Raw genomic sequence first — 24,427 nt, 5'->3', positions numbered from 1 at the left:
CATACTCATACCAGCAAACACACATTCTGATTTAACATTAATAGCTTTTCCCTGCATTTCTGAATGATCGTGATGACATCCAAGACGATATAATCATTTTTTCTTAGGTATGAGATATTACCTTTACTCATCTACACCTGGTACATTATTTTCTTTTTATCTATTATTGAAACAAAGGTTATTATCAGCCTGAAACATACAGCTGAATTAGAAACACAAATCGATAAAAAGGATCGAAAAAGTATGTGACGGCTTTAGGTTTTTGATTTAACAAATAATAAACAAAGAAAAATACTTTTTTTTTTGCTTTTTTCCAACATAGTGAAAACCTACTAATCAGGAGACTCCAATTCATCAGCACTCAGATTTAGTTCGGCCTTTTAAAAATGGAGTACTTGCCTAGCAAGAAATGAAGCAAAATGCCTTTCAAGGACTCAAAGCAGCGGACAAACAACATACATAACTTATTTAAATTGCACACCTGATAACGCCTGCAAAGCTTTTCACTATAGTGAAGTGAGAACTAGGTTCTGTTGGTATAAATTTCCAGCTGGACAGCTTAGAGCCCTTCAGAATACTCCATTTTGCTGCATCGTTCTCATTGACAGGTTCCACTTCCACGAGTTTGATACAGGGACTGCTGTATCCTACTCTCTGTAGGTTGTTACAATGGCCTTGTTTGACCTTACAACTTAGAATTACGAGTTTCTAAGCACAACATGACGAAGTGATTTTGGTTTTGTTAGCGGTCTTGAGGAATGCATTCTCTTAAAGACTCTAAAGAAAATAAATATACTCCTGTACTGCATAATAATGAGGTCATCACAGCATTTTTTTTTTTAAAGGTCAAGAGAATTCTGCTGGAATTCAATAGTTTTGTGAGATTATTTGTTTTCACTTTTCTTCTTAAGACTACTCAACCAATTTACAACTCATTCTCACCCAGATTTTAGTCAGTGTAATGCCTATCCTGTCTTTCCTTGTCCACATCCTGATCTCACATTTTTGAACTCCCACTCTGATTTCTGAGCCCCAGGAACATACTATGGCTGGGGACATATGGCTACGGAACATAAAGGCTGCCTAGCCAAAACATGCATGAAAACCAGAGTGATGCAACCAAACCATTACCCAAGAAAATTTCACATCGCTATAAAAGGTGACAATTAACCAATAATGAAGAACACCGAACAAAGTCTGTCTCAAAGCTTCTATCTAAAGACGTTAATGTTAGCTCCTAAACTGCATCCCTCTCTTCCATTCCCCAAGCCTACAGCACAGGCAAACATAAGCCTGTCACGACAGTCATGTCGGTCTCACTTTTAATAGGACTATAAGTGGAGACACCGGGAGTTTCTTTTTTGCCTTTCCTCATCTAGGATGATCACTTGAAAGAACGATGCAGGAATATAGTGCATAACACATTGTTTATGTACATGTCATCTTACATCTGAGATGCTATTCTTAAATGTCTCCAGCTACGCTAGAGGAGTTTAATAAAAGTGGTTTAAAGAAGATACAAAAAAAATAAGGCAGTAACTGAAAGATGTGCAAGAAAACAAAGCAGCTAAACAGTTCTTTGGTATGATATTATTTATTGATTTTAGCTGAAAGAAAGTATTTCCAACTTAAATCAATAATTTATAGCAACACACCAACGAAGTAGGGAAGATTTTTCCTGCACAGTATCAGGAGGGCTTTTCTTCCTGAATAAAAATGTGTGGTTCTGTCTATCAATAAAAACATGTGCCCCAGTGAGGATCCAGAAAGGGAAACAGCTGCTCAGACTTTGCATCAGTGCCAGTGAATCAGCACTGAGCATCAGCTCATTCTTTTGAATTAAATTCTGGGGGGAAAATACCATGTGCTTTACACCAGCTTTACTAATTTACTGTGGCACTCGCTCAGGGTCTGGCTTAATTTATTTCTTTAGTTTTTGACTCAAAGGTTTGTGAACACTTAAGAAATGTTTCCTCAATTAAAAATCAATAGAACAGACACTGATGTGCACAGCAAATCATAACACAACGTGCAGGATGCAGTGCTGAGGCACTGGCGAAACAGAATAGACCTCCTTCGTTAGTGTTTATTTTTAAAGCAGGCTGTAAATGTTTTGTTCATCTGAATTCCTCTGACCCTCCTGGAACACTGCTGACCTTCCACTGGTGTAGCAGTGGTGGTATTCACAGGTCACGTTGTATTATGTATGGGCTCCACTAAATGAAATACCAGTTTCTGGCTAATATTCAAGGAGTTCTGACCTGTTTTGTAACCCACTCTGACAACAGTAACTACAAAGTCTGGACTAGATTCGAACTGAGAAACAGGAGGAAAAAGGAGACTGACAACTCAAAATTTCACAAAGGTGGCTGATCCGCACTGCACTTTCAGAGCTTCTGAAAAATGACAACTAATTGCAATGGTGGGAATCAGAAAGGTGCAGGTGGAACTTGTCACAAAATGGATTTTTCTTCCCAATTGAAATACCAGTTAAATTCCACTTTATATCAGAACTGAAAGTTGAAAAGAGTTAAACTAGAAATGGTATTCTGAAAATCAACATTTGTATGAAAATGCAACGAATCCTCTCAAAAAGATTTTTTGTTTCACACTAGCACATTACAAAAAGTTTTATTTTCAACTTCCCAATTTGAAACTAAAATGTTTAGTTTTGATTTTTACTACAAGAAAAATCACTAATTGAAATTTTCTGCAAGGAAAATGCCAATGAAAGCAAAACTAACGCTGTCTAATGAGGAAATACTGTGTGTAAAGACTTGGTCAGCTTGCCTAAGTCTATTACAAACACCTTCTGTTTTTTCCAAGGTTCCGCAAAACTCCATGAACTAACAATGCCCGACAATCCTGACAAGTAACAACCCCTGCACTTCCAGTATTCAGCCTCTCATGAACCATACCCACACTTGTGTGTGCACTGCAGAGCTGAAGTCCGGACGCATGTGAGTTATCTATATGTGCTACTCCTAAGTCAAGAAAGGTCTTACAGTATGACACCCAAGTTTCTAGGAAAGTGAGTTTTTTCTCTCCTCGAAGTATTACCTAGTTGGATTTCTCTGTAAGAAAATATTCATTGTCCCACACTTCCAGATGAACAAGAGATTTTCCCTACCTGTCCATTGAAAGCTGAGCCACCAGCGTTACATCGGTATTGTCTGAAGCAGGCTCGTATTCGTAATGTAGAAAATACAAATGAGTGCGATGGACGGTGAAACGTTCTCGTCGAAATTCATAGCATAAGTCATCCTCGTCCAGCTCAGACAGCTGTTTCTGGAGCTGTAAAGAAACAGTGGACATAAAGATAAGTTCTTTTTAATTATTTTAGCAAATCAGGAAGAACGAGGAGGTTGGGACCTTGCAGCACGATGCGATGGGGAGTAGAAGTGGAACACACAGAGTAGCAGGATTTTCCCAAGCCTCACTCCTCAAAGTCACTGGACAAGAGATTGGAAGAAAGCCCTTGTAAGCAAATTGATAAGTCAGACAGACCATTGTATTATGGTCTCTCTATATTGTATATATTATCTGTATTACATACTTTCGTCATCCAGACTAGCAATGAAACGTGAACAATCACAATTTTAATAATTGCCAAGTTTCAGAGTTAATGCTCCAGCATGATGCATAATGTCATTCCTTATTAGCAGCTGTATTTCAAACTACTCGTAGACATACAGCTTCAGCAGACAAGACTCAGCAGCAGATTAAGCTCGTGCGCTGGGCTGAGCAATTCCCGTTCTGTGGCTTCTATTGGAGAATAATAACTGCTGCTAGCAGCATGGACAGACAGCTGCAAAAGTAACATCTCTAACTGATCATTACTCTGTCTCTTGAGACTTATGTATCTGAACCAGTTCAATTTTGCAATGAAAACAGTCTTTCAACTGCAGTGGTGCCAGAACTAAGCCTACACTTTTAGCGGGATTTGTGCTCCTGGATACCTAGTTTGAGAAAGCCAAAGGATGGCAGATTAGCAAAGAACAGGTATTTTTTTGGCTCCCTTGGAAACCAAGCCCCATCAAAGTCAAAATGGGCACCTCAAAGCAATCCAATCCCGAGTCACTTAGACATGTAGCTTTAAGAGAGTAAAAGTTTGGCTCTGGGGAAAGGAGGAAGAGAAAAATTGACCAAACGTCTGTGCAGCTGACCCAATTCCAACCCCGAACTATATTATTTTAAAGCCAAACATCTGGCTAGGTTATTTAAGATGCGTTCATTTAAAAGGAAGAATCAGTCATACATGCTGTAAAACGTACTACAAAATGTAACAAATACGAAGTTATATGTAGCCTTAACATGTCAAGTAGAGTTCTGTCTGTGTTGCTCTAAAACGTAGGTTATTAATAAAGGTATTGTTTTTATATTTTATTTCTTAAAAGCATCCTATAAGAAGAATACAATTGTATATTTATCAGTAAATAAGAAAAATATTCACTTCATAGGAATTTTGCAAGTTTTGATAAAAACCACAGTGCACAGTTTCACGCAACAAACAGATTATTGAATTATAGACATTTATTTAGATTTAACAACCTCTTTTTTTTGTCCTGTTTGGAATGATTTAAAGTAATAGTTTATAATACCATCTCTAAGAAAAAAAAAAAAGGAAAATGTAGGTGTTTCTTGTTCTAATACTGTGTTAAGAAGAAGAGCTGTTGTTCTTGGAACTATAAGCATAATGGTTGCCATCAACAATAATGCTTACAGCTGAATGTTTTCCTGTGAAGGCTGATGGAATAATTCCTGATATTTTCCTGTACATCACTCTATAATCTTCTTTTGAATAATGGAAATACCTCCTTTGATTTCAGTGAGTTTTGGATCAGGCACTCATTCTTCTGTGCTATTGTTCTGCACAGATCTCAAAACATCTCTTAAGAGAGACTGCTTTTAGAAAGATGAGAGTCCGAATCTTGACAAATCTTTACTCAGGCAAAACTTCTATTGAAATCAACATCTCTTTTGGTGGAATAGAAATCAGGCGTTCTTTTACGTATTCTTGGAGTTTCATTTATTCTGCCTTACAAATCATCATTCAGCTGAGCCTGTACATTATTTTCCAAATCACAAACAATATTTGAATAAACCCAATATTTACAACAATGACTAGAAAGAATATTGTATCTTTCTGTTTCTTCCTTGAAAAGAGACATTAGTATGCCTTTAACAGAATTATCAAGCAGATGATTGAAATTTAAATGGTTAAAACAATAGCAAAGCACATTTCAGGAATACCTTACTATCCTGCTGGATGTACAAATGACCAGGCTAGAAGTTGATAATTGCACAGCAGCTATTAACCATGCAGTCAACAAATGATTATCAGATTACATTCGAGTTGCAAGCTAAGAGGATATACTTAATTATGAGTTACAGAGTAACGTTTTGGGCTAAATTATGGCTTTATGTACTATTTTTATGTACTACTTTATGTACTACAGAGGCCTGGGTGAGGGAAGAGGAGAAGTCACAGCTTCTTACAGGCCCCAGTATTTTGATGATGAAACTCACCGAGTCACGAAGTTGGTGACGGAGGTGAAGGAGAGCAGCAAACAGCAGAAGATTCCTTCTGCTACAGGGAAAGGGCAACCTTGTTCTTTCCACTGTATTTCTTAGGGTCAGAATTTTCTCTGTCCTGTCAGACTTTTTCTAAGCCTGAAGCTATGCTGATAGTCCGTGAGGTTCTCCCTGGCACTTCCCACGACTCGCGCTCAGTACTGTACGTGGTGTTGGGACCCAAGAGAAGAGATGAGATGGCTGTGTGCACCCCAGCACCCTCCACCCGAGCGCAGGCAGGCTGCCAGGGGGAAGCCCAAGCACAGGCTGTCCGAGAGCCCGGGCTAATGTGTGGGCATCACTTGACAGGATCAGACACGCGGCTCCATCAGCGCTTTGCAGGAATACTTGCCCAGTCCTTGCCTGCTCATACCGTGAGCCCGAACTGCTAGGCAGCCTTAGGAGCCATGCTCTAGAGGCTGGGCAAACACAGGTTACTTAAGGTGTGCTCCTTCGGGTAGCACAAGCAGCACAGGACAGGCTGCGATTTGGCCTGTAGTATTGTCAGTGTGTATGTGGGCAAGCCGTCTGCATTAAGGATGGGCCTATCCTGCAATGGCGAGGCAACAGGCACTGGAAAGCAATAGCACGTGATTATCCATACGAAAACTCCTCTCTACTGGAAACAGTGCCAGACACACCAGGCACTCTGGATTTGGTCCAGCAAACCCCATCAGCTCACACACTGTGTCACTGAAGTCTAGTGTGGACAAATTATCAGGATCAAGAGCTGGGTGATGCATAGCTTTGTGCAGTTTAAGAGCCCTTTTCCGCTCTCACATTCTTTGTTCCCCCCATTCATATATACATTCAGATACCCCAGATACCCATGCCCCAGTATCACATACACATACAAAGGCTGCTTCCTCTTTACTATGAAAAGCCACAGAATCTACAAATGCATATTGCATGCAGTCATATGCCATTTTTACACACATATTTAAAATGAAGGTTAAGGATGCACAACATTCAAAAGACAGGGAACTGACTAAGACAGACCTACATATATCCTTAAATTTATCTCTTTCTGAGTTACCTCATATTATTTTTCACTGACATGATCACATGAAATTTCTCCAATCCAATTATCTACAGCATGCATATTGCGTGGATCCAATATTACAGACAAAGAACATATATCTTCGTTTAAGGTTTGCTCCCACATGATGTCTTCTTGAAAAGATGGGTTTATAATGGCAATCCTGACATATCTATGCAAACAGATGCTTCCTTAAACACAGTACACCATCCAAATGAGGACCTTAATATCAGCTGGATTTGATAAAAAGATGGCATCCCCATTATGGACTCCTCCATTACACTTATAACAGTATGCCCAATACAGCAAAGACTTCTCAGCCTTAGAGTAACAGCATGTATTCTGGTAAGCGAGTACCTGCTTAGCATAAGATTCACTGTTTCTACAAGATTTTCAATGCTAAGGCTACTTGCCACTGAGCATGTGGGAAATGTCACCTCTAGGAAACACTCTCACAGCTGAAAAATGTATTCTTTTCAGACTATGTATGGTAATGTTCTCTTAGGAAACACTGTAGTGGGAAACAAATGCTTTCATTAGTATCATGATGTTACTTGTTTCAGGAGTAAAAATGGCAGCCATGACATGCATAATGCCAAAACAAAGAGAAAAATACATAAAAAAATATATGCTAACTTACTTCTCTGGACAACCCGCTGTGGCAAGTGATCAGACTTCATCTCAGGAAAAGCAATCTTTGAAGCTAGGCTGGCCAGAGAGGCACAGGCAGGGCAGAAGGTATTCAACTCTATCATAAATCGTCATGATTTACCAGGTCTACTTGTCTGACTAATACATTTGTATGAGATGAGGTGGTGTTTTCTACCCATGTGATAGATGGCAGACCCATATGATACACGGCACACAACGTGTACCTTTCACCAGCGAACTGGTTAGTCTGCTCATAAATCTCAGCCTTCCTAAGGCTGTTCCTAGTGTAAGCAAATTTGTGATTGGCTTTTTTTTTTTTTTTTAACTGCTGTGTGAGACAAAACCAATTTTCTTCCCACCAAAATCTACAGGATTTCATCTCAGATGAGATCAATCCAAAATCCAGGATCAGAAGTATTTTCTTAGGGATTAGCAATATTTAAAAAAAACACCAACCAACAGTGTTTTGTGTCTAGAGACTATTTAGATCCTGGGGAAGGGGATGAAAACCCTAATGCAGGCATTTGTCTCTCATCAAGTGTTTAAGGAGAGATGAGATGACACTAGGCTTAAGTCACTCACTGACTACCATGCTAACACAAGAGGAACTGAGCAGCTCAGATGAAAACATTTAACTTTCAGATCATCTTTCCTTCTCCCAAGTGTGCACAGTTAAGATTCATAGCACACAATCAACTCAGCTTAGCCACTGAGATGAAAACCAACACCAGCCCAGGATGAAACTATAATCTGGTTATAAACTGCAGCAGTTTCATTTCCTCCTGCGTAGCTGTCCCAGTTCCCACCAGTAGGCAATTTGGATTGCAACATTTAGCACTTTCAAAGTGCGTGAATCAACTGTTGCCTTTAGCATGGCATAAACAAAGCAGATGATGATGTAGGGAGGAAAAAGCATTCACTAAGTCTTGTTTGGGATGACCTACATAAAGCACTTCTGGCTTCTCCAATGATTAGTAATAAAAGCCAGACTAATCCCACGTCAATTAAACCTTTATTCCTCCCACGCCATAAAATTTTGTACATTTGCTATGGGTCAAATTGAGCCTTCTGTGAAACAAAGCTGTGCTAAGGACAAAGAGGATGATAGTGTCTAAGCAAGCCTACCTAGCAAGAGGCATTTTGCTGCTAGTAGCTAAAAGTAGCCAATACTCTTGCTAAATGGAAGTAATGGCTTATCTTGACTGCAAATAATCAACACAATTAAGAACCGAATTTTTAGGCATGCATAACAGATAGTTCTGTCTGGACATATGGAGTACAACTTCCTTTGATCTCAGCTGCGGATGTCAGACCTTGGTAGTCCTCTGCATCTCCTTTCCCCAGGTCCCTGCCACACCTTCTTGGCTGAGCTGTTCCCAGACCTCTCTTGCAGCACAGTGCCTTGACAGGTTGGTCTCCTTGCTCTTGTTTCCCCAGATTGTTTCTAGCCCTGTTCCTTCTTATGTGGCAAATTCCACAGTCTAAGTCAGTCCCAGCCTTGTTTCTACTCCCATGGTCCCTATTCAAATAGTCTGCCAACTCCCTATACCTACAGGCACCCATCAGTCCTTTCCTCTTCCTGCTCCAAACACTCTCTCCAAAACCTATGTCTCAATTAACACTTTCCTTTCTGCCTTTGATCTATCTTTCATCCCTTTTATATGTGAATCTAGATTTTTTTTCCTTCTCCATACTGTCTGGACATCAGTGAGGGCAATGGATGTCGCCCAGAACAGACACCAAATTGGTTCCTGCTTGCAGCTCTACTGTCCAGTCAGAACCTGGCACGGAGCATTCAGAAGAAAGAGTCACAGAAAATGCCAGTCTTTGTCCAGGTCCCCCGCCTGCAGCATGCTCAACTCTGCTGTGTCACCGGGATACAGATAATCTGGTCAAACGTATCCATGCACGCTCCTAAGAAAGAGTCTCCAGAGATCTAAGCCTCTTTAAAATCAAAGAAAATACCACTGACAATGTGTAAACCGTGATCTTTCAGCATTAAAATTTGCCTAGGTTTTCACTAGGTAGGCAAAAGACATGTTCCTGGCCCAAGAGTCAGTTCTTTCTCTGAGGTATGGAGTATTGCCACAAAGAGACCATCAGGACTTGTGGTGTGGGAAACCCCCCCAAGCTTTTCCCCGTGTTTCACTTCAAAAAATGAGAGAAAAGAAAAAAAAAAGAGGCATATCAGCACGACAAAAAAAATATCCAGTCCACACGATCCCCCATCTAGCAATATTATAAGCAATTGAAAGCAGTATAACGGCAACTTTCAGGCAACTAACAGGATGGGCTACCAGCTCAGCATTTAATAACAATAACAGTTATAATAATAGAAACAACACAGCTGGGGAAGTCAGGATTTCACCTCAAAACTGCCATATACCATCTGTTATTACTAGAGAAAGACTACGTCACGACAAAACAGTAACTTTAAATCCCAGTTCTACAAATGATGCAGTATTCTGAAATTCTGCAGGAGAAAGGGTACTCAAAGCATCAGTCTGACTGCAAGTTCAGCGCCTTGATACTGACTTGAAAGCTTCCTTTGCATGCTATTTTCAAACATTCAAGAATTGCTAAATTTGTTAGTAGAGTTTATACTATGTGGTACATTGCTAAAATCTCCTGCTTTTCTGGTGGACGTTACAAGATGGCATGCACAGCTATTTGCTAGTATTAAGAATCTCTGGGTTTGCACAAAACAGTAAATAAGTAAAAACACGTTTAGTAAGTCAGTATACACCTAAGCAAATGTTTTCAGGGAGAACTAGATTTTTTACGCTGTTTCGTTGTATTGTTGATTTGAAAATCTGAAAATAAAAATCTGCAGGTAATTTTTTCCTGTGTTTTCTGTCAGTCTTCTCTAATGGGAATCTACCGTCCTTTTCTTAAACTGAGTGAAATCGGTGATAAACTTCGCACTGATCTTGCTCTGGGCTTTGGATCAGGACGCAGGCTTCGCTAATAGGGGACACCCCATTCAACCTTCAGATTTAGTGCTTTGGCAGAAGCAGCTGGTGAGAAGCTGTCTGCAGGAAAGAAGTTTTTATGAGAATGCTGAAAGGTTGAGTGTGTGCCTGTGTGCTAAAATCAGGCTTAAAAAATCTATCTCATAGCATAACTATAGAGGTAGACTGGTACACAGAAGATCCTGTTGAAATATTTTAGGCTTTACCGTAGGTCCTTTAGAATGAAACTCGGGACATTAGCATTAAAAGCCAAGAGGAAACGTTAAAATTCAAGATTCTTGTGAACTTCACCTTTGTGGGTTTCCCTAAAATCTTCTGCATGGCATCAAAATAAGAAAGGAGAGATACGGGAGAAACAGCACGGAATAAGTAGGACGGAGTGACTAAGGACGTGCTCCAAAGGCCACTTGGCTGTGTTTACCAGAGGATTTGGTTCATATTCTGAATTTCGTATCCAGTATCTGCAGAAAAGGCAAAGGGGTGATTGTAATACCAATTTGCAGAGAAGAGTCTGCTCTGTGTAATCTCATTTTAGTACATATGGAGTGAAGGGGACTTACAGGACTGCTCTAAGGCAAGGAGCATGTGGCAGGACCCTGTCCACAGCCCATCCCTGCAACACACAGGGTCTTTCAGCTTGAATATTTCAAGGAAAGGATGAAACATATGGGTACACACAGACATACCATACATATAAGCATTTTTACATAAACAGAAAAATTACCTCAGCCTGTATTTCTTTGCCTCCAGTATTTCAGTTTCAGAGTCCTATCTGTTCTGTTCATCCCCATTTGTAAAGTTTTGGAACCTAGTAAAAGTGCTGTTTGGTGCAGCTGAAGACCAACAAATGACTAGCCCAGGACTAGGCAGTGTGAGATCCAAAGAGCGCCTCTAGACCTCTTACAATTCAGTCTGTGGTATTATACTTCCTTAGCAAACATTAAAAAAGCAAAGCACTAATCCTTCCACATGCGGATAGACATACATATTTAAGCACACGTGCATGTGCACACACACAGGGGAAGAGTGAGACAGATCAATGTAAGGTCTGGTTACCTTTTAACCTAATGCCCCTTTACATCTCTCTGGCACTGTAAAGAGTCCTTAAAAAGGGAAGATACACAATTCACATTCATTTTACGGCCATCTCAGTACTGATGAGAAGCGTATAGGGGCCCTAGAGTAACAGAACCAGCCCAACGGTACACACTGCCACGCTTCCCTGTCACTTTTTACAGATATCTGCATTACAAATGAGATTCCTTAATTACAGGTTGCATTCTAAATAAAACCTCGTTACAAATATTAAACTGTAGGGAAGCAATGGCTGGCATATTGGAAGAAGAGCTTGTAGGCAGATTCTGATACAGCCAGACTGTGAGTGACAGACTCACACTAAGCCGCTGCTTCTTCCACAACAGGTCTCAGGGCCTTCAGCGCTTAAGTAATTCTCTCTGATTATAAAACCAGCGGAGCTATTCTAACATTTTGTCCACTGATGCACAGTGCAGAGAAGCACAGGCAGCTGAAGAAGCACTTTTTACGCGTCTACAATACCCAGCGTAAAAAGAGCCCAAATGTGTTTTGGGGCTGCTAGTCTCAATTCAGAGAAGAAAGGAAAAATAATAGCTATTAAGATAAATCAAACAGCAATTCCTACATTATACATACTTGACTTTGCAGAAATTATAGCCTTTTACGTAACATATATGCTTAGGCATCCTAACGGAAATGTGCAGCTGCATCTTGTCAGACTAAAGGTCCATCCAGCATCCCGTTCCAGCCGTGAGCCGGCTGCCTAGAGAGGAGTGTAAAAGCAGGGCCAGTGTACAGCAACGCTTCCTCAGAATGCTCATCTAGTCCTCAACTTGTGGTCCAAGGACTTTCTGCACCAAAGCTTATCAGCTCCTGATTGATCTTCTTTCCACAAAGAGTCAGTTTTTTGAGCATATGTATATTTTTAGCAACATTACCTCCTGCTCAAAGCTTCATTACATCGTGGGTGAAATGTCTATCTTTGTTTTGAACCTGCTACTTGCCATTTCCACTTCACGCTGCTTAGTTCTTTTACTGGGAAGAATGACAAACAGTGGCTCCCCGCTCACCTTACAAGATGCTCTGCTTCTGAAGATTATCCTGCGATAGATCATGGGAATGTACTGTATTTTAATAGGACACCTGTGACACTGTATGTACTACAGCAGACAGAGTGACAGAAAGAGTGGTTTTCATGATAATCCTATTCTTAGGGTCTCATAACTTCAAAGTAGAAACTTGCTTTTCGTATTTTACAATAAAAAGGACATAGTAAAGTTTAGAGTGGGGCTTACATCATGGGTAACTAATAATGTCTTCTCCTAAGTGGCTACTCTTAAGATATCTAAAGTTAGATATTTTTCCTATATCTGATTGTTCTGATAAAAGGCTGTTAACTTTTTGGTGTCTCTTGGCAAGTTAGGACTCATGTATTTTTGTATGTCTAGCTCATTCTTTTCCAGTATCTCTTTTTTTTTTTTTTTTTTAATTTATAAATGGAAGAATGAGTTACATTTCTTTTTCAGACACAAGCCATACCATATACCATATTGCGTTCTACTTGTCTTGAATAAGAAACAGGCTTGAGCAGTTAGTCATTTCCAGTGTCTGTCAACTAGATACAAGTTCAGTAAAATGAACCATTTTAAACTTTCAGGGCTGCCATTTTCGGCAGCAAGAACTTGCATTCACTGTGCACTGCTCCCCAGCAACTTGTCATCTAGAATAAATCTGTTTATTAAGGATTTATAGAGCTCTGGAAAATATAGCAACAAGTCTGTTACTGCATTCATGCTCTTCGAACCCACACAACATACTGTGAATTCAGTATAATTTTAACCTGCATTCCTAAAGTGTGATGAAGGTGTGTTTTGTTCTGTTACCTTTTTTTTTTAATGTCTCACTCCCCTTTTCTCTTCCTATCCTATCCTCTACTCCACCTATTGTACCTTAATCTCTCTGACTGTCAGACTCTTAGTGGTCTTTTATCACATTCAGTTCACTTGATTATCTAAGAGTCTCTCTCTTGCAGAGGATTTTCTTTCTCCATGTGCTTTTGCTCTCACTGTGCACTCGCTTTCTCTCTCTCTCATTCCTGCTTCAGTATCCCCCAGTTAATGTTTACCTCCAGTTTCTCATTGTTCCCCACTCCTTTCAGAAGACAGTGAGATGGTCAAATAAGTACCTGGAAAGCCATGCCTTGGGCTAAAATATATCTATCCAATCTCTGAGTGCTATAGTTAAAAAATTGGGAATGGCATCTCCTGTGGTCATTTTACCTGCAGACTAAATGAAAACACTACAAGCCTCAACCATGCTATTGATTGCCAATTACCTCTTAACTGCTAATGTGTACATGATACTGGCTTTGCTTTATTGATTTTTATATAGAGAATGTTGTATATTTCAGAATTACTGTTTTTGTCTTGAAGATAACATAAAATGTTACAGATTCGTTTTTATTCCTTTTGGATGAAGTAGCCAAAATTCATACTTGGTCTAGAAATCTCCAGAGACCATATTATACACAAGGAGTTCATATACATCTGTGTATAAATGTTTCAGTTAACAGTTTTTTACATTGGAACTATATGTACTAAGGCACACACACACATAAGAACTTCTGTATGTAAACATCCTTGATTTCAACCATTTTCAAAGGATTTGCTTTGTCTGAAAGGTTCTGATTGCAAATTTTATGCAGATACACATAAATGCTGCTGTGTTTGTGTAGGGGCGGTGCAGAAAAAAAAAAATTTGCACAGTCTCACAGCCTATGCATACCGTGAAGTATTAACTCATTCAATAGTTTGCAGCCTGGCAAAAACTCATAGACTCAAATCCATCAGTCCTGATATTCTCATTTCTTCTTCGTTATTTGAACACTAGTATCTACTAGTCAAAATTGACATCAGTGTATGCTGAACAAACACACAGTAAGAAACAAGCCCTTCCCCCCGAAAGTTTCAGGAGTAAGGGTGATATTTGCAAAATTGCCTAATGGAATTAAGAGCCTAAATCCCCATTTTCAGCTTGTGAGCTCATCTTTATTGGGGATTTTGAAAAGCCAAGGCAGCGAAAACAAAAGCAACAAAGCAGGGGAAAGGCAGGATTAATACGAATTTTACAGGCAAGGAACTGAGGCACAGAGAGATTAAATGATTTCCACAGCGTCACTCTTGGAATCCGAGCGCTGACCTCAATTCTCCTGCGTCCTTCTGCACCGCACTACCCACACCACCAACTCTCCAAGTCTTCATGTAGCCTGTGCCTTGTATGAAGCACCCTTTAAATCTTCAAGCCCCAGACATCCCACTTACATTTTCACTGTTAACATCTGCCTCGCTGGGGCAACCGAAGAGTTCCCGCCTCAGCAAATTCCCATCATATTCCAGGAATGTCAGGTAGAGGTTGCGGAAAAACTCCACGTGCTTGTTTTTCACTCGCAGCTTCTTTGGTGAGTTCCAGTGAATCACCTCAGAGGGGAAAAAAGAGAAAACACATCCTGCTGTTAGAATAGAGATTTGCTTTATTTGCTGTTTTTATGTGTGTTCATTTTGCTGCCCTCTTAAAAAACCAAAAAATAGAAACCCAAACATCCCAAAACTACACAGACTTCCTTCTGTCTTTTTATCAGGAAGACTTCGCCGTGTCTTTCACAAGTAACTCCATACTCTACAGGCAATGTGCTTTGAAACTCCTCCATAGGATAACCTGCACATTTGAGTTGGTGTGCTGTTCTAGTTTGTGATGCAGCACCTCATAAATGCTGCCACAACTCTAATCCCAAACCTGACAGGTGACGGACTCTGTTGAAGAAGGTGGCAGGACAAGAGAAACAGGGATGTAGGTATTAAACATTAATGTCAGATTTCCACATGACTGTTTCAGCTAATGAAATTGATTCACTGTTTCAGGCCAGACAGACTCTTCTCTGGTTGGGTATTGAGAAGAAAGAGCTGGAAATTAATTCCTATACCCATTTACACCCTTCAAAAAGGACTGAATTTAATCTGACTTCTTTTTCGCCATCGCTTCATTTAAACAAGACTGATCTCAGTTGCATTACACAACGCTGAGATGCAGCACAATGCTTCACACTTTGAATTCCAATTTCTAGCAGGTATTTAGCCTCTGCTAATGGGAGATGACTCTCACGCTGGCCTAGATTTAAATGTAATGCTGACATAAAGGGCCTGATTCTCGTTTACATCAAGGTAACTTTGCACTGCTGCCAGTGTGAACGAGAACGGGGCCCTAAGGAAAAACTAAGAGGGAGCCAAAAGTGGCTTGCAGGAACGATTTCATTTTATAGAGGCTATATTTTAGGCATAAGGAAAACAAAACCACCAAATGCTTTGTATTCAGTTTTATTCCCGTGGCTTCTAAAGAGATTAAAAAAAAAAAAAAAAGTCTCCCTCGGGAATATTTCCAAGCTAGGAGTTCTGGAGGTTCTCTGAATCCATTAAGTTAATTGCGTGAAGGCACCGTGTCACTCACACACAGCCAGAGAGCTGCAACGCCAGCTGCCGAGCCAGTCGCACGGCAAGCTTTGCTCCGAACATTGCATTTGCGGGAGGGAACGCCCAGAGCTGAAGCGCAGCACGTGGAACAGAAGCAGCCCAGAGCGGATGAACGAGGTTCCCTTGGTGTCAGCGACACAACTCCGCAGGAACAGGGAGCCCCCTGAAATCACGCTAACTGCTGCCGTATGAGTGGACTGGCGGAGGAAAGAGGAGGACGCAGCCTGAATTCTTCCTGTACTAACTTCAGCGAACAACGCAGTCTCTCCACTGAGTACTTATACTGCCATAAAAACTATGGCAGTCTCTTCTACATACCCAAACACCTACGAAAATATCTCCTGATAGGGAAAGCTTTATCCTTCCCTGGGATCACTGCTGAGGCAACTAGGTTGTCAGAAAACCATACGTGTAGTTACAGAAAAGCAACTATAGGGAAAAAGGATCATTTCAGAAATTGGTAAATCACTTTTTCCCGTTATAGGAACACTTTAAATCAAGATCATGATGCATCTACACACTGTATGAATCTGGGAAATTATTTGGACAAAAATACTTGGTGTAGAGATTTTTCCCAGGTAATGCTGCATTCTTTGCTGGTTTTACATTTGTCCATATGTTTGGAAGTGTAGATTAACTGTACAATAACACGTTGCTGCAACGCGTGCTGAAAATATAGAATGTGTGCTCAAAATACCATACATCACATAAACAAAAGGAGCTTTAGGTAGTTTAGGACATAAACTTCAGATGACAGATTTCCTCCACCGAAAAACGGATCTTCAGAATCTCCTTTCTTTGAAAAGAACCTGACATATTTCATGAAGCAAAAGGCATTAAATGCATGCAAAAAAATCTCGATGATTGAATTCTACCTCAGGGAAACAGGCACATGTAACAGAAGCATAGGGCTGAAGGAACCTAAAGGGCTGCTTAACAGTTTTACAGGGTACTAGTATGCACTTTTACAAGCTGGCATAGAATGGCAACTGTCTGCTGGTAACTTGCACACACTTAAGAGTGGATCAAAGGAAGCCGAGAAGCTGGCAAACGGGACAAAAAATACACGCTGAGAAAAATCTTCTGTGTGTTCTCCCTGCTACTCCTACACTTCATGGGAGTTTCCTTCTGGATGTCTTCACGAGCATCCTATCCCCTGGCTGAGCAGTCCAACCACTCACCCTGGGGACCATAAGCACAGAAATGGCTAATGATGATAACCTCAGAACCTGTTACGGGACAGGCTCCCCGGTGCTGCAGGAATTTCCCGTCAGCACACACTACGTCACATCACAGCCAAGTATGGGTGTCGATGCCTCTACCCAGTTTTGTGGGGGACGATGTCAAAGCCAGACAACTGCAGTTGTCACTGTAGAGGCTCTTTGCTGCTGTGCTTCAAAATCTGGTGTGTGGGTAAAAGCTGGTAAGTGTCAAGGGCTTAGCTGGTGGTTCAGATCTGATCAGATTTGAAACGTGTCAGGATGCTGCATGTGTACAGATGTCAGGGGAGCCTGGAGTGAACTGAAGAAAGCTGAATGGAGCTGATGACTGTACAGAAAAGCTCTTTTTTTAATCAAGAAAGACAGCACATGCCAATGCAGCTAAAGAACATCAAGGAACCATGCAAACATCTGGATGACCTGAGGTAGGAAAACTACTAAACGGGTCTAGTGAAAAAGCAGGCTGCTTTTCAAACGTAACATGATTAGATAAGTATTATGTGATATATGAAAGCATAAAAAAGAAAAGATTTCCCAAACCAGCAAAACCCTTTACCATTGACATACATCACTACATCCACAGACTGTATTCTTTTTTTACTGTCAGCCCACAAATTCACCTTCAGTTCTGACTGTAGCTGCCTGATTTGGTCTACTGCACCATCAGTCACAGCAGAAGTTGTAGAGGCCAAGGCATCCTTGCATAGGCTGTCACAGGCATCAGTGAGGTACACAATGAAGACAATGGGCTGCACAGATAAAGCTATGGCCATTACGTTAGAAACTTTATTGTGGGTAACAGTGAACTGATTGGAGAACAAAAAAATCAGTTGGAAAGAGACTACAGGGAAATCAGAAGGAAAACAAAGTCAAACTCAGATTCCACTCTATTTGCAGACTAAGCAAGTGTTATCTCAACATTAAGGAGAGAAAGTGAATCTAGAAACTAAAAGTCTCATTACTACAACATCCCCTTTCCAAGACTGAATAGCACCATAATACTGTGTTTATTTCTTCTTCTATTTTCTCTCCTAGTTTCTAAGCTATTCCAAAGCTCTGTTGGCATCGAGAGGAAACTGCAGCTACAACATATAAAATTCCTTTGCCATTATCTGGGTGGACACCTGAGGAACAGTGCTAGCCTTCAGGCTGTCCCACGGATCCTTCCCAATCTTGATCAAGGCCTCCTGAGAACTAAGAAAAATACGCTCCTTAATCTTCATTTAGCAATTTAGGTACTAAAAGATCAGAACTTAAAATTCCACATCTATTTAACACTTGGTTAGTCGTCATTAAGCAACTTGGCGCTATCTACATTTCTGTTAATACCTTCCTAGTTAATCAGCAACCGTTACCACTCACTGATTACGCTCAGCCAGCCTCCTGGAATACTTCCATACACTTTTGACCTAGTGAAACACGTTAAATGCACCGAGAGTTCCCATTTATTCACCAGGTTCTGACCCAAAGCACTCAAACGATGGCACAGTTGGAGCCTCGTTAGACTGGCAATAGGATCTGAGACGGAAGGTAACAGAGGATGTTATATGCTAGTGGAGTGTAGGAGAGGGCTCTAAGGTCAGTTACCTGCACGGAAACACACTGAAAACAAAAATCCCAGCAAACCTCCTTACATTTCCAGCTGCATTGTTCTTTCTGGGGAGATGAATATTTTGAATCTGATGTTCAAACGGCTGAACAATAAACTTATTTCTATAGGTGCCTTTAGCCATTTTTTCCCTGAAGCATCTTCTCTCTCCAAAAGAAGTATTTGGCCAAATGTTTCCTTAGCCATAATCCCTTCCTTTTTTACCCAAAGACACGATGATTTGACTTTTTTTTTTCCTTTTTTTTTTTGACTTTTTACCCAAAGACTTGATGATTTGCCACTCTGCTTCAGCCCTTATAACATCACACAATACAGGGTATCCTGTATACCTATATACCTACTTTTCAGGCTGAAGGGGTAAAAAGGCAAGAATAAATTAAGCCCAGATTTAAGCCTAAAGAAGTTTAATTCCACAAAGCACTGAACAGATATTCTTAATTAAGCCCATAAGCACTTCACAATTTAGGTAAATAAGTAAAAGTGGTATTTTGTAGATGGGGAGCTTTCCTGCTTAAAAACTAGACTCCTTGTTTAGGCAACCAGATAGTTCCCACTAAAATCAACAGGAGTTAAATGTTCAGCAAATCTGCATAGTAAAGCCAGCTATATATGCCACTTTAATGCCATCTCAATAGACTTTTTGTCAGGCACAGGTTATTGAAAAGTTTAAATATGCCCCAAGTCACACTGCAAGCAAGCACCGCATGTGTAACTTATGCCTTGATTAGAGATGTCTGGAAACTTTATTTTTAAACTGTGTTTCATCAGAAACAAATGGTTTAATAAAAGAACCAATTTCACCAGAAAGGATCAAATACTTCACAGAAATGTCACCAGGCAGGTTTCAGAGTGGTATTTCTGAACTACATAAGTGGAAGAGACTCACTTTGGAGTTCCCAGCAGCCCAGAGGTCCAGGCACTGCTTCTGGATGTGGGATTCAAATCTTTGCCCAGCCTAATCCGATGCCCATGGTCCCAGGGATTACTTTACCCCTGAGCTTACTGCTTACGCTGTAAGGCATTAAGCTGACAGATTGTCCCTGTCTTGTATTTTTCACCAAAGTTCTCAGTTTTTCCGCCAAAGGATTTGCAGCTTTTCCTTCAAACCCTGTTTAACGAGAGGCCTCCTGACTGAAAAAAACCACCCCTAAAACCACCTCTGTAATACCACAGTGCTCCCTTTTGGAGAGAGTGGAAGCACCTTACTGACAGCCATGTTCATCCAAGGGAGGGGTCTCTGTTTAACTCTTTTGAGCCCTTACTCCTCTCAGTGTAGCTCTTGCTTGGGTGGCATCAAAAGGTGCAAGGCAGCAGTATGCCAGAGCTGCTGCAGATCAGCGCTGAGGCGCTTGGAGAGCATGGGGTGGCTCAGGGACAGAAATAGAAAGAGGTGCAACAGGTCATGTTCGAGGCAGATCTGAAATGATGTATTCGGGTTATGGACAAGAAGCCGTTTAGACTTCTGTAAGCAATGTCACAAAGTCATTCTAGTGTGGAGGACATTCCCAAGGAGGACACAGTGAATCACAAAACACAATTTCAGAATGGGGAATTTATGAGGTTAATTATTTATCTACTTGCTAATTTAGTATCAGCTGTGTTCAAAACCAGTTTGAAAAGCCATCAACAGGATTGGAAGCATTTTCCTATTTTGGGGTGGGGGGGAAATTCTAATAATTTGATACATTCCCATTGAAGAGTCCAGTATCTGATTTTTGTGATTGTGAGTTACCAGATTCTCTGTGTGTAAATAGGATCTGTATCCTTGACAACCAGACTTCTCTTCATGACTGACTCATTCAGTGAGGTCATGATTCATTGTCAGAGGCATCACAATTCATTACCTTCCTTCATAGGATTTTTCTTGCCATTTGGTTTGTGCCAAATCATAGTAATTGAGATTTCCTTACAGACAGGAACAAACCATTAACCAAAAAGGAAAGCAAACACGGGGCCCAACCTAGCAGAAGCAATGCATAAATGAACCTCAGTTCCAGGCAGACCCCCATAGGCTTCGAAGCTCACCAAGGCACAGTCCTACAGCACACATTCTTGCCCACTGACATTACAGGCTACTGGGGACCGTGTGAGGAGTTGAGATACGCAAGATAGACAGTGGATGCCTACACAGAATGACTATTAGCACTTCCACATCTTTTGCCCAGTCTTCAATAACAAGTCCTGAGAGTTTCTCCAAGGTGTAACAAATGCCATGCGAAAATAAACACCTCTGGCCTTTAGAGACGGCAAGTTGGCTCACTTGGCAAAAAGAATTAAAGGGCATCTGCTTCCTCTTAGCTCACTCTTGTTTTCTATTAAAACAAGTACCCTCGGGGTGGGGAAAGGAAGATTTCTGTAAGTGTAATTGTTTACGTAAGTTTTGGTTCCATACGCCACGGACAGCAGAACAAAGCCTATAGATGTCAGTCTGGTTGCGTACAGTGTGGCCTCTAGCACTATGTAGTATGACACAGGAGGTTAAGTAAGCATTTAGACAAATAAAAGTAATAAAGTAGTCTTATTTTGATGTTGCTTTAGATGGATATAAAATTAGTGGTCTCTAAGAATGCAGACTTTGGTTATAAATATTTCTGTTCTTCTTATGCTTTTTCTGAAAGATTCCCATATCCAAGTCCTTCCCAATTTGTACATGCTGCTCAGCTGTAGCAAGAAAGGAGTCAAATATCTGACCTTCTCTAATATAAGACAGTAGCAAAAAATTTTTTTCAATGAAATGGATAGAGATGCAACTTAACGAGGACTATAAAGAGAAAAAAGTGATTAGAATCCTCTTCAGGCAATACAAAAATATTCAAGCACTCCACAGGCCTGCAAAAAGTATGCTGGTCATCCTATGTTTGCATGAATGTGAACAAAGCAGCAAAGAGGTGCGTATATATATACATACACACACACTCACACCTGAACAGCAGCCAGCCCTGGGGTCTAAGTTTATTTAACACGATGTTGTGTGTAAGAGATGACAAATCCTGAAGTCCCACGGACTTTGAGGCCAGATGGAATTAAATCAGTGCCTTTTCAGCCTGACATGAGGAATGTAGTTTGATTTGACTGAGGAATACTTGACTGGGCCACCTTTAACCTGGAATTTAGATCTCCCCCTGCACTTCCTTCTTTCCTATGCTATCCTTCTTAATCCTCCAGTACAAACTTCACAGTCTGTCTTTCTTTCCCTCTTACCCTGGCGGTTTCTCTTGCCTCGTTTCTTATTCCAGTCTTACCATGAAATACAGGATGTGCCAAATATGTTGTGTCATACCATTTATATTAAATGCCACGGAATTGACTAACTTTGGTGATTTTAAGAGCATATTTTCTAACTTGAGCTAATGACATTTGTTGCTTTTGTGAGAGGACCACATACCAAACCAGCTGGTTTCTTTTCAGAACAAGAATTTTGCTAATTTTCATAATGCAAATTCACAACTTTAATTGGTTTATGCTTTTTTTTTAAATTGTTTGAAGAATTTTAAACAGTGCTGCCTGAGGGCCAGTTCTTTAACTGCTGAATATGGGAAGAGCTTTATTGAAACCCGGGGGCTTATGTGCACTAGATAAGGCTCTGGCTTCTCTTTCAAAGCTAAGAATTTCAGCCCCGATTCAGTATTTAGGGGATAATTTTAGCAGTGTGAATAAGTCCAGTTCAGCTGAAGAAATTACTTATCTGTCTGCACCCCTTGTTGAATGAAATACCTCAGACCAGAAAGCCAGTGGAGGATACTATGGATCGTAGACTTCATTGCCTACGCTGTAATGGAGGTGACTGTGATACAATATACAGTAACGAACAACCAAGCCTAAGCTATCCTTGTAAACATAAAGCTGTTAATCGACAATGACGAAAGGATTCAATTTATTTTTAAGTTTCTTCTACTAAATGCTTACTTGTAGGTGTTACATATGAGCTAGATGTCCCACACCTGATGGGGATTAGCCAATACAGTCACTGGAGCCTAAAGAGTGATTTGCCTGATTAGTTGTCAGATGACGACTCTGAGGTGAGCTTAACCAGTCTCCAAAGCCACTCCTGGGGAGCACAATTCAGTTGCCTAAATACAGATGTGTAGTAACACTTAAAGCACCTTAGGGTTACCCTGTCTGCCCATCAGCTGCCTTATCAAAAGAGTATTGTCTCCTGTAGGTCTGTGTTGTATCTGCCAGTCCAATCCGGATATCTATCTGTGGTGACTCAAACTGTGTTTAGGCAATTGAACCAAGCCCTAGATCCTCAGATATCCTTCAGGATCCTTTTCTCACGCAAATGTTAACCAATCTGACTGTCTCAGTGGATTCTATCATCAGCCTCTAATTCACAGAAAAATACTGTGATATATCCCAGGTAGGAGGTGTATTTTTTAAAAATTCATCTTTTAGAAAATATTTTCCCTTCTATGACATCTCTCCTTTTGTCTCAGGCCTTGCAATTGCTGTCATACATGAGTCTCAACATGAGCACAGAACTAAAATCTCTACCAGCACTTTGTTATAAGGCATAAAACCACGATGGTTTTGAATTCTTGCGTTGATCCTGCCCTACAAACTTCTATCATAAAACATTTAGCGATCAGTGTACTGACCAGTATACTGATCTAATTTTAAAAGCTGTCGTCTACGGACCATACCTGAACAGTTGCTTGTGAATACTTTATGTATGAAATTCAAGCAATACTGGCCAGCTTTGACAGGTCAGGTAACCCATGTGGTAGATCTGTCTTTTGGGAAGTGCAGCTTCTGAAATCAGCGTGTCGAGGATAATTTATTTTCTATATTCATCCAGTATCTAGTGTTCATATTGAACACTCTTGCTGTTACTCTACAAATTGTTACAAGGGAAAATTTGGTTAGATTTAGGAAATATATTGCACCACGAAGGCGGTCAAACTCTGGAACAGGAGGCCAGGGAGGTTGTGGAATCTCAGTCTTTGGAAACTTGACACTCAACTGTGCAAGGCGCTGAGCAACCCAATCTAAGTTGGTCCTGCTTTGAGTGGGGTTTGGATGGTCTCGAGAGGTCCCTTACAACCTCTTCTATGGTTCTGTGTTTTTCTTTTTTTTTTTTTCTAAACCTCATTTACTAAAGCATTCTCAAAACATAAATTATGTATATGAAACAACTGAATTTTAAAATGAGTTGCCAAAACCTACCTAATATTTACTGTGTTCTGATGCCACTAGTTTGCTCTGACGGAATATACTGCCAGCCAGTTTTATTCTACATTGGGTAGTAGCTCAATCAGCTTCAATGCTGAATTCTCTGCATGCTACAATTGAGTCTGGCCTTTCAAAATGACCACAGCACAATTGATGTTAATTTACCCATATCTGTTCAAATCCATCCTGCTTTTATATTCTACTTGACAATAGAGAAAAATGTGCTATTAAACTGATACTATAGCTTTATTTTATTAAATTAATAGGTTTCTACTCGGCCTTTTTTTCCAGGGCAAATCCTGGAAAAATGAGTGGCAGTGTGGCTGGGTTAAGTGTATGCAAAGGCTAAATATGAAGTGTGCAAGGTCTTTAAATTTTGGCTAATGTATTTCGAGCAAGAGTCCACAAAACCCTCTTTGTGAATTTCACTCCATTAAATGATGTCGACTAAAGAGTTTCAAACTCGTCCAGTACAAAAGAAAAAGGTTTTGTATTCTTTGGCTAGGAAGAGCTAAGAACGAGGACAGCAACAGGAACTCAGCAGTAAGGTGCAGTGACATAGGTGAGAGGTACAGAATATAAGAAGGTGAAGTACTTCTCTAGCACCTTGCCACACCACAAAGCAGCATCTT

At 40.4% G+C, this 24,427-nt stretch overlaps 1 protein-coding gene across 3 annotated transcripts in view; it reads right to left on the bottom strand.

Annotated features, from left to right (window-relative positions):
• Window positions 1-24,427, bottom strand: part of LARGE1 (LARGE xylosyl- and glucuronyltransferase 1) — a gene marked incomplete at its 5' end in the record, with an annotated part of 201,293 nt that overhangs the window by 18,910 nt on the left and 157,956 nt on the right. For 2 of the 3 annotated variants that reach the window (XM_082495721.1, XM_082495723.1), the window contains 2 exons: window positions 3,131-3,294; window positions 14,592-14,747. In XM_082495721.1, the coding sequence (XP_082351847.1) occupies window positions 3,131-3,294; window positions 14,592-14,747 (320 nt within the window). The remainder of the gene's footprint in view (window positions 1-3,130; window positions 3,295-14,591; window positions 14,748-24,427) is intronic. The other variant, XM_082495722.1, reaches the window with a different exon arrangement.

This window comes from Vanellus vanellus (assembly GCF_965231255.1).
Source record: "Vanellus vanellus genome assembly, chromosome: 1".
Taxonomy (NCBI): Eukaryota; Metazoa; Chordata; class Aves; order Charadriiformes; family Charadriidae; genus Vanellus; species Vanellus vanellus.
The sequence above is the reverse complement of the archived record's forward strand: the minus strand, read 5'-3'. Positions and strand labels throughout refer to the sequence as shown.